At 43.9% G+C, this 10,437-nt stretch overlaps 1 protein-coding gene across 3 annotated transcripts in view; it reads left to right on the top strand.

Moving 5' to 3' along the window:
* The first annotated feature begins 695 nt into the window (after nucleotides 1-695).
* Nucleotides 696-10,437, top strand: part of KIF25 (kinesin family member 25) — an 81,792-nt gene continuing 72,050 nt past the window's right edge. The window contains exons 1-3 of one of the 3 annotated variants that reach the window (XM_019527504.1): nucleotides 696-870; nucleotides 3,189-3,254; nucleotides 9,379-9,504. In XM_019527504.1, coding sequence (XP_019383049.1) covers nucleotides 796-870; nucleotides 3,189-3,254; nucleotides 9,379-9,504 — 267 coding nt within the window. In that variant the 5' untranslated portion in view covers nucleotides 696-795. Of the gene's footprint in view, nucleotides 871-1,279; nucleotides 1,410-3,188; nucleotides 3,255-9,378; nucleotides 9,505-10,437 lie in introns of those variants that run through there. The other 2 variants (XM_019527506.1, XM_019527505.1) reach the window with 2 other exon arrangements.

Here is a 10,437-nt window from a genome sequence, read left to right as displayed (position 1 = left end):
CATGCGCTCTAGAAGACAGCAAGACAGGGAGGTAGCCACTCTAATTAAAATGCCTGGAGCATCATGTGTATCAGCATCCCCATACTGAAAAATGGCAGTGGGGGCTCTTTAACTAACGCTTGTTGAACAAGACACTGGAATCTGTTGGAGCGCAGTAATTACCATGCTCCAGCAGATTCAATTAATAATCGAGTCTGCTCTGATGTGCTGTAGTTACAGTGAGTAACAGCAGCCTTGTTGCACCTGTTATAGGCACCCCTTACTATCAGCTCTGAGGGCATCTATACAAGTCTTCCAGGATGGAGGGGGCCTACTTTAGAGCAGCTCTTTGAGCCACTCTAATTGAAGTGCCTGTAACGTCACATAGATTTACTACAGCTCGTTCTTTCAACCACTGTCACTTCTCCCTCACACCAATTCATCTCCAAGACCCCGGTTCTCCCCGCCCCTTTCTTCCCCTAACCGCCCGCCAACATTTCCTCAGCCTCCCGCGTTCCAGGGCGCACGCGCAGCGGAGGGGGGACGGTCACGCCCCTTGCCCCATTCCCACATCTTTGAATTGGTGGGCTGCTTCTGTCACTCAAGCCGCGAGGGGACCTCCTCCCACCAATCTGGCCCCGCTCCTTTGCGGGTAGCGCGCGCTCTGGGCAGGCGGTTCCCGGCGTTCGGCGGACTGCGGAGCCCGGCCCTCCAGCCAATTGGAGCCGGAGAAGGGGCGGTGACCATAGCAACCGAAGCGAAGCTCTGGCCCTGCTTGGCATTGGTCGATTCAAAGGAGGGGGAGGGGCCGCAAGGATGCGGCCAGGCGGCGGAATCAGCTTCGGCTTCGTTTCGGACCAGCGGGTCCGGCAGCTGGAGAGGAAGTTGCGCGTGAGTCCGTCACCCCACTCTCCCCCCACCCCCCACGGCGAGGCCGCGGAGTTCGAAGGGGGCGGGGCCAGCTCAGAGCAGATCAGTTCTGGCCCCGCCCCCTCTCCAAGTGCCTCCCCACAGCGGTATCACAGCCGTGACGTCATCCCCTGAAGCACAGGGCGGGGGGCAAGGGTGGGATAGATACCCCGTGTTGCTAGATGCATTTGGCCCAGGGGCCAAGTGACTCTCATATCCTGAGTATTCAGTTATCAATCCAAATGACTCTCGCCCAGGGCCCCAATAATCCTACGGCCACCACTGCCCCACCACACAGCTGGGCTGAGACCCAGGGGTACTGCTGGGCTGGGTGATGGGCACAGGCCTGGTGTCCCAACCCTGAGCATGGCAGAACTTCAGAATAGCAGCGTCCAGGACGACGGTCTTTCCAGCCCTTCTGGCCACCAGGAGAAGCTGGAGAGTGCGATCCAGATGCAGTCAGGGCCACAGCTGTGTCTGCAGGCCACCTCTGGCAGGGAGGGACAGCTGCCCCTGAAGGCGTGAGTGAGGTTACCTAGCTTCATACCTGCCCACCTGAATCCTGGGGGTCTTGGAGGCTCAGGCTGGGATGACCCACTGGGCACTGGGTTAACTGGTCTGGCTGTGTTCTTAAGGCTCAGTTGCAGGGGAGGGAGTCTTGATCCTCTCCCAAGATCATGGTACCAGCCTGAGCTGTCCCTTTGAGCAGATGGTGAAGGGCCTTGTCAAGCAGTGCATGACAGTGTAGGCAAACCGTTACTGGGTAAGCATCCCAGTGTGCCAAAACTTCAAATGTAAGAAGTAATCTGTACCGAGTCCAGTCACATGCTTCAAGTTCACTGGAAGCATTCACTGGACAGCATTTATTTTCTGCTTCCTCCTTCAGTCTGAAAAGAGCAACATCCTTGCTTTTCCAAACCCAGTTTGGCTAGGTATAAAACAAGCCCTGCTCTTTCCAAAATTGGTAAACTTTCTGTGGATTTGGAACAGTTTTTTTTTCTTTGAGATCAGGTATCTGGTTCTTAACAGTAATATCTGTATAAGTTATCAAGTAATTGAATACTTGTGATAAACACTGAGTTAAATGACAACAGATGTGTATTAAATTAGACCAGGGTTTCCCAGTCTAGGAGTCATGAGCCAGGCTTCAGTGGAGTTTCAGTGATGCTTCCTTTTTTGCTCTTTTCATTTGCACAGAGAACCATTCCACAGTGTAAACTAGGTTAACAACAACCTGCTTCAGTTTGCAGTCAGTCTGAAACAATACTGGATTGCAAACTGATGTCAGGAAGTCACGAACACCAGGCTCTGCCCAAGGTGCTTTGGGGAAACAGGTTCCAGCTAGATTCCAGTATTGGAAAAGTGTTTTGATGTTACATCACACTGGCTTCTTAGCCTGTAAAAGCCACGCTGCTGATTAACACATGCATGATTGTCAGAATTATTGATCTGATTTAAAAATGTGCTTATTTCAGTTTTATTACTGTCATGTAGGATCAACCCTCCTTTTGGGGAAAAGCTCTGCCTTAGGACTTCCCAAAAAGCAGCCTTATTTGGTCTCTCTCTCTTGAGAGGACCCCTGGCATGGTTTCACAAGGGGCATTTCTTGTGAAGAAGATCCAGGGCCTCTGGCTTTTAGGTCCTGGCTCTTCTCAGTCCCTCACTTCCCTGGTGATCAGGGACACCCCCACCTCTGAGACCTCCTTCTTTGTAGTCAGCTCCTGGGAAGGAGGGGGTGTTTTCTTCTTTAAAGAGTGGGAGTCAGAGTGCCAGCATCCCAAATAGCACAGTAGATCCTGCCCCAAAACAAACCGTCTTTATTGTGCCACTCCAATTCCCCCTGTCTTTCCATGGACTCCGCTCTGTCCTCCCTAGGTCTGTTTTCTCTCTACTGTCTTTCCTGGGACCTTCTGTCCCTCCGGCTTTCTGAGAACCTCACTCAGTCTCCTCCATCCCAGGCAGTTGCACTTGGCACAAAACAGTTACAAAACTCTAGTAGCCTGGGGACAACACTAATCCAATAAAATGACATAAAAAGCCATGGGGAGTCAATCAGAGAGCAGTCTTCAGGTCCTATTGCCAGGTCCAACCTGCTACCCTCCCTGGGATGAGAAGGTCATAAAGATGTCCTGCTTATGAAGCTATTTACAAGAATTATCTACATCAAAACCTGCTCACACTGAGTCCTCAAAGTGTTCCCAATAAGAATTGCAAGCTAGAACTCATCTCACTTAGCCTTTTCTGTCACAATTACTGAGATTGGGGACTTGGAAATCTAGCTGATTTGGGTTTTTTTCCAGACTAAAGAAGAAAGAATAATTGTATTGGAGACAGAAAATGCTCTTCTTCATCTGAAACTTGCAGAGGTAACTTATGCTGTTTATTTGTTTATCACTTCTTAAAGCATCCAGCTTGTTTGTAAGTTGATGCCAAGACCCATTATCTGAAGTAGGGGTGGCCAACTGTGGCATGGGCAGTCTCTGTGTTTGGCATGTGGCTGATTGGGAAGAAGAGATGCAGCACAGCAACAGATGGGTAGGGAGCAGAAAGTGGAGCAGCAGATTGGGCAGGGAACCCAGGGCAGAAATTAGAGCAATAGATTGGGCAAGGACCCTAAAGCAGAAAGCTGAGTATCAGGGGAAAGGGACCGGAGTGGCACTTGAGGACAGTGTGGGGCTAATTTGTGGTGTGCCTGCTAAAACGGTTGGCCCCCACAGATCTGAAGAACGATATTGAAATGTTTTCAAAATCTGTTATCCCAAATTTTCAAAGGACATTTAATTGAATTGCAGGTACCAGTTACATAGAGGTGCTGCAGATGCTTAGATACTTTTATGTCCATAGAAACAGGCAGGTCCAAATCTGAGCACTTGTGCACTGAAATGCATGATATTTCCTTCAGTTGAACTAGGTATGTAGAATGTAGGTGCAGATTTTGAGGGGAAAGATCATTCTTTTAATATCACTCTTAAATGAATTAGCAGTAAGTAGGTTGAAGGAACCGTCATGCATTACTGGGTTAAAGAGAGATGCTCCTTTGAGAATCTTGGTGACACATATGCGTATATGTATCGCAGCTTAAGAAAATACTCTTTTAGTGGAAGGAGACAAAGTGTGAGAGAAGAATAGAAAGATGCTAGCTAAATTCAGATATTGTCAGCTATTGTTTGACTAATTAAAAGGGTTCAGTATTTCTGAAGCCATTATTGAAATAACAAGTAGTATTTTGTTTCTTCAAAGCCAAAAGCTTAGAGTAGCGATTCTGAACCAGGAGCTGCAGCAAGCTTGGCTGCCTTGAGATCTTTTTAAGAGTGCTGTGCAAACATGATTTACAAGATGCACCCAGACATTTCAAATATGAATCCATAGTGTTAAAAAAGTATTTTGACCTGTTGGCTTTTTGAGTTCTCTGAAACAGAAAAATTGCTCTGCTTTTTGTCTGTAGTCAAAAAAGACAAGTGAAAACTAAGAGCTGGCATTTGCAAAGGGGTGGGTGCCTCAAGCCAAAGCAGGGTGCCTTGAGCTCCAAAAGGTTGAGAACCACTGGGCCAGAGATTTAGTGAAGTTTGAACAGTTGTGTACTATGCTAGACCAGGTCCATCTTTGCGGATTAGCATTGATAGAGACTGTCAACTGAGACCCAGATCCAAGCTGTCATTAAGCCTCTGTATGACCTCAGGTAAGCCATTTGCCCCCTCTCTGTCTCAGTTAACTATGTTGGGTAAAGCTGGGTTTAATTTTATAAGCAGGTTTGTTTGCAAGCCAGATGGTGCATGTGAGATGAGTTTTGCCAGCTACATACAAAAATGTTGTCAGTTATACTGGAAAAATATAATTTCCATTAATTCTCCTGTGTTTGCATTTGTTAGCATTTGGCAGAAATCTTAAAAATTTGGACTGGCCTTTTGGTCTCAGACATGCAAGATGGAAAGTCCATGCTAGATATTAAGAGTCAAAAGACAAAAATATGATTTTGGCTCTGGAGAGGAGACAATTAAAGCCTCTCAACATTCTGCCAAACAAGCAGTCATTCACAAATCTAGCTATAACTGCTCAAAAAATACATTCCAGAGGTTCAGTTAGCTGCCAAGTGTACTGCAAAGCTAGAGCAAATAAAAGAGCATGGGGAGTATACAACATGCCACTATCACCCAGAGGACACTGCCAAATGATTTGTTATTTTGGAAGGAGTATTTTGATTAGCTTTGTATTTGCTTTTCTGTCAAGGCATATATATAATGTGTGTGTATATAAGTGTGTGTGTGCGCGTGTGTATGGAAGACTCGATGTAATCTTTGTTGATGTCAGCATTTTCATGGTAAATCTTGAATTCCTTCTTTTATGACTTTAAAACTGATTAGATTGGTTTAGTTTGTCCTCTAAATGTACAAATGTAAGCTTAACCGATACAAGGTAGGTTTACCTCTGTTAAAGAGTATCCACTCCTGAAGTACCATATTTTATCATGTACTTCAAGCCCTGGAATAAAATACACACCTTGTTTTTTGACAGGAAAAAAGATCCTTCCTATTTTTATAGTCCATCCAGAGGATAACTGAAAAATTAAAATAAACAAGATCCATAGCAATAAGAAACCAAGTGTTTAAAATGTTCTTGGCTTTAATTCTTACAAGTGTGAGTAGTACTATAGGCCTGAATCTTGCAAAGATTTATGCATGGGCAATAGCACCATTAACTTCAGTGCACTACATATATGCATGAAGTTAAGTCCATGCACAAGTCTTTGCAGAAATAGTATTACAGGGCATTTATACATGTGCTCGGGGGGGGCGTGCGGCAGCAGTACTTTAATTAGAGCAACTCTGAAAGCTGCTCTAATTAAAGTGCCAGGAGCATCTTTTATATCAGAATCCCCACACTTAAAAATGGTGGCAGGGGCACTTTAACTAAAGCTCATTTAACGAGTTTTAGTTGAAATGCCCCTGCCTCTATTTTTAAATGCAGGGAAGCTGATACACAAGACACTGGAGTCTGCTGGAGCATGGTAATTACCAGGCTTCAGCAGACTCGATTAATCAAGCCTGCTCTGACGCACTGCAATTACAGTGCATTAGAGCAGCCTTGCTGCTTGTGTATAGGCACCCAAAGAGATTGAATCCCAAGAGTCACTTTTAAACAGGTTAAAAGTAAAAAAAGGTCCCTGGATAAGACCTGTTACAATTTCTGGTTGATAAAGTCTGTAATAAAAATATGAATTTAGAAAGAGCCTTTTGTGCATTTCCTAGAAAATTGTGCCCTAGTGCCCACTAACCTCTTCCAAATAATCTGGCATGCTTTAGATAGAGATTAAAGACTGGGATAAAAACAAACAAACAATACATTGATAGCATTGTGACAAAACCTTGAGGTGTCATAGTGCTCCCAGAGTTGTGCCTTGGGTTTGTGTAAGCTTACTGACCCAGGTTATTAATTTGCCCAGAAATAATGATTTATCCTAGGCAGCCTGGTGAAGAAACAAAAACAAGTGTTTATTACAAGGGAAGAACAAATGGTATAAAAAAGAAAAGGGGATCAAATGCTTTGACAACAGATTATGGTCAACAGAACTGATACAATTTTTCCATTCAGACTACCACCTAGCCCTCAAAAACTCCTGTGACAATCTCCCAGGGTCTGCCTTCCCTTCGGTCACAGCTAGCTCTGTCAACTGGGGACCTCCGTTCTGCCCTGTCTTTACAGGAAAGCTCATCTCTAGTCACCCCTTAAATAGTTATTATCTAAAACATGCTACACAGCCTCCTGCCACACCTGCCTGTGGGGTAGCTACAGAATCATTTAGAGTGTTTCTGCCTGTGGATCTATGATAAGTGTCTCCTTAAATGTCAGCATTAAAAGATTTACTCTGATGCGAGGAAAATTCATTTCCACTTGGCATTTCTTTAGCTGGAATCTTCCATTTTACCTGTTGTTTTCAAGGGAGCAGTCAAATCTCCTACAGACAGGAGAACATTGCTATGTCCCTTCTTCTACTTGTTGCTCTGATTTATCTAGGTGTAGAAGGAGCCATTTGATTATAGGGATTTTGACAAGATCCCTATAATGAGTGGAAACCCTTTTTGCACAAAGTAAAAGTGGAAGTAGAGTTGATACTCTCTTCTTGTGGTCCATGAGGAGCTTGCAGGTGATGGAAAGCTGTCTAGTCATATGATGCTTTTTTACCCTCTTGTTGCCAGCTATTACATTGTTTTGAAAGATTTAAAACAGTATTTTTCTGGTATTCTTTGATGCCAGATGTGTGAAACCCCTCCTTGCAAGCCAGATCCAGCTATAGCTACCGTATGGGCAGCAGTGGCTATGAGGGTTAATGCAACTGTCTCTTGCTCCTCCCCATTACATGTACCCAGTAGGGCTCCATATCCTGAATTTTGGCAGTGAATCCCACCCACATTCATTCTGACCCCTCTGGAGCTCCACTGGCAAGATGACATGGCTCTGCAGGCCAGATCTGACTTGCAGGCTGTATGTTTGACAATCCTGGTGTACAGTTGTTACTGCAACATATTAGTATGAGCCTCCCCATTGCACTGGTGAATAGGTCAGGGAAACAATTGGTGCACTGAAGTGTAGTTCACAATCTGAAAAAGTTTTGAGGACCCTACCTGGTTTGGATGAGTGGGAGGGGTTTGTTTTAGAGATCACAACCCACCCTCTTTTTTTTCTTTCAGTTCTGTTTTGTTCTTATAGCACCAGTTCACTGGGCATCATGTTTCTCTTGTTTGTCTTTCAGGTGTCAGCTGTAATTAAATCTTTGGTCCACGGTATCTATCTTGGCAAATGACCTGAATTAAATCCAACTGCTCTCTGGCTGGATTTAGGTCTTAATCATTATTTGAAGTGTCATTCTTGCACTCTGTCCTACCACCTTATTTTAAACAACTGGGAACTGCAGGCAGAGTATAAATTTAATGAACTGGGAAGTAGTTCCATGGTAGATACAAATGCACTTCAGAAATAAGAAAAGAGACTGTAAGGTTAGTTAATTGGTGATGGATGATGGTGGGACAGATTAGGGGAGAAAATTGGAATAAGAGGTTGTAGCTGGTATTAAGTTTGTAAGCAGTGCCCTGCAAAGATATCCAAATCTAGCTCTGCATGTAGTGGCTCAGGAACCAGAAGCTGTTTTGTCACATTACTTCTGCAGAGAAGCAGGCAGCTCTGGTGCCTTCAGTTCTGGAGGTAGATCAGAACATCTGTGCCTAGCACATACCAGTAGTGGCTAGAAACCAGGTTAGTGATAAAATGCTGTTTTTATTTAAATTTATTTATATAATGCAGGTTTCAAGGTATGGCTGTTGGCAGAATTTCACGTCTTCCTCTGTAGAAATTTCATTTTTAAGTCATCTTTGTTGTACGTGCAATTGAGTTATGAAATCTCATTTTTTCTCTCTTCATATCAAATAATTTGGCAATAAAAATGTTTTTGGAATTAAATACACACTTTGGTTTCTCTGTTTTCCATAAAATACATTTGGTTGCTTTGAAGTGAGGACCCAAATTACTACATTTTACACTAATATAACTCCATTGATTTCTGGAGAATTATGCTGACATAAAACTGGACTAACCCAATAATAGGTCAGTGTCTGAGTGCTTAATAAAATTGCTTCAATGAAAACTCAAATGAAATTTAATTAAAAAAATGCAACTGAAGTAGTTGTAGGCAGTGGTGTTATATTGGCGGTGGTGTTATATTGGCATACGGTTGGAGAGTGAGCTGAAACACTATCTTTAACCTATGTCTTGCTATCCGCTAATTGAAAAGCCCTTGAATAATTAGCCTTGTTGTTTTGGAATTAGAAAAGAAGAGTGTTTCAGCCTGCAGTCCCAATGTTTTGAATTTTCATTTGGTCAGAGTCTTAAATTATGTTTTTGGAGTTTGATATAAAAACTAGGATTAGATTGGGTGAGTTGTATAAATCCTTTTTTTTTTATTTGCGGAAGATGAAGCACAGCTCATAGTGGCTAAAGCATATTTATTACCGGTTACTACTACTGTATGGTTTTCATAAACTAATTTATTTTTATTATAGCAAATACAGGAATTACTATAGTAAGAGACAGTATTAATGAGTGCCTGTAGGCATGTGGGACACCTGCTCCAATGCACAGTAATTACAGTGTGTTGGAGCAAATTTGATTTAATTGAGTCTGCTGGAGCATGCTAATTAGTCTTGTGTACTCAGCATCCCCTCACTTCAAAATGGCAATGGGGGCATTTTAACTAATGCTTGTCAAACAAGCTTTAGTTAAAGCGTCCCCACTGCCATTTTGAAGCATGGGACGCTGAATACATGAGACATTGCGGGCTGCTCTAATTAAAATACCTACACCCCGGAGCACATGTAAAGATGCCCAGTTATTTCAGGTGCATTTTCTACCCCATGGCTTCTACTAACATAAGAGTTTTCTGTGTTACACTTGCAGAGTTGTGACTCTTCAAAGTACTATTCTTAGATTTTTTTTTGGCAGTGCCAAGGGTTGATTGGAAGAAGCACTGATGAAGCATCACAGCTTTACTTTGTTTCTGAAAAGCAACAGAACTTGCACAAGAGCATGCCCTCACTTGTCATCCAAGAGCTTCATTCAACAATACAGGTAAAGATTCTTAGTAGTAATTGAGTAATGTAAGTGGGATGTTGTAGCTGCGATGGTCCAGAAATTATGGAATAGACAAGGATTTCTTAGGGTGATAACTTCTGTTGGACCAACTCTGTAGTTAGGTTAAAGTTAGAAATAGGTCTGATCACACAGTAATCCAGTGATATTCTCTACACTGAAAATGAAAATATACTACAGAATAACAAAAAACCCCCAGATGATCAGTTCTGAATCTTAGGGTGTATTTATGCTGCAGTCACAGCAGTCACTTCAGCATAGTTTACAGATACCTAAGGTACTGTTAAACTGGTAGTAGTTTTTATGTGGCAAAACAGCTCAGCATGGCTTGCAAGACCTACCAAAGAAACCAAATAAATTAGTCTGTGCTGTGCTTCATAGTGCCATGGCTAGAGTGCTACTAGTATCTGAGTGGCCTATTTTAAAGCTGACTTGGGTATCTCTGAAGTAGAGGAGTACCAATACATTGGTCCATATCATATCTGCACCAATAAAAGGAAAACTGACGTTATTGGCAAGCGGCTTTTTTTGGACAATGTGGCTGGTAATGTGACAGATAAATGCCATGGCCAGGAGCGCAGCCTGGCAGCATGGAGAGTCTGGCTGGTAAGTCTGTTGGGGTAAGGGGTGTGGAAGGAGCGCGGAGGGGCAGATCAAGGCCCCCATAGTGAGGGAGGAAATGAGGCAGGGGCAAGCACTGCCCAGCCAGGGCAGAGAGCAGGACAGAGTTGTGGGTAGCTCATCCAGGGGCGAAGGAGGGTGGGAAGGGGGCATCTCCTGCTGCTGCATGCACCCCCTGGATTTGTGCATGGGGTAAGGGCAGGCTGCCTGCTGTGGGCTCGGGATAAGGGGCTACACCAGCCTCTTCCTGGCGGGAGTGGGGCTGGGGCAGGGCTGTGTTTGGGGCGGGGG

This window comes from Gavialis gangeticus, unplaced genomic scaffold (genome assembly GCF_001723915.1).
Source record: "Gavialis gangeticus isolate Ggan-Ray unplaced genomic scaffold, GavGan_comp1, whole genome shotgun sequence".
NCBI lineage: Eukaryota > Metazoa > Chordata > Crocodylia > Gavialidae > Gavialis > Gavialis gangeticus.
The sequence above is the reverse complement of the archived record's forward strand: the minus strand, read 5'-3'. Positions and strand labels throughout refer to the sequence as shown.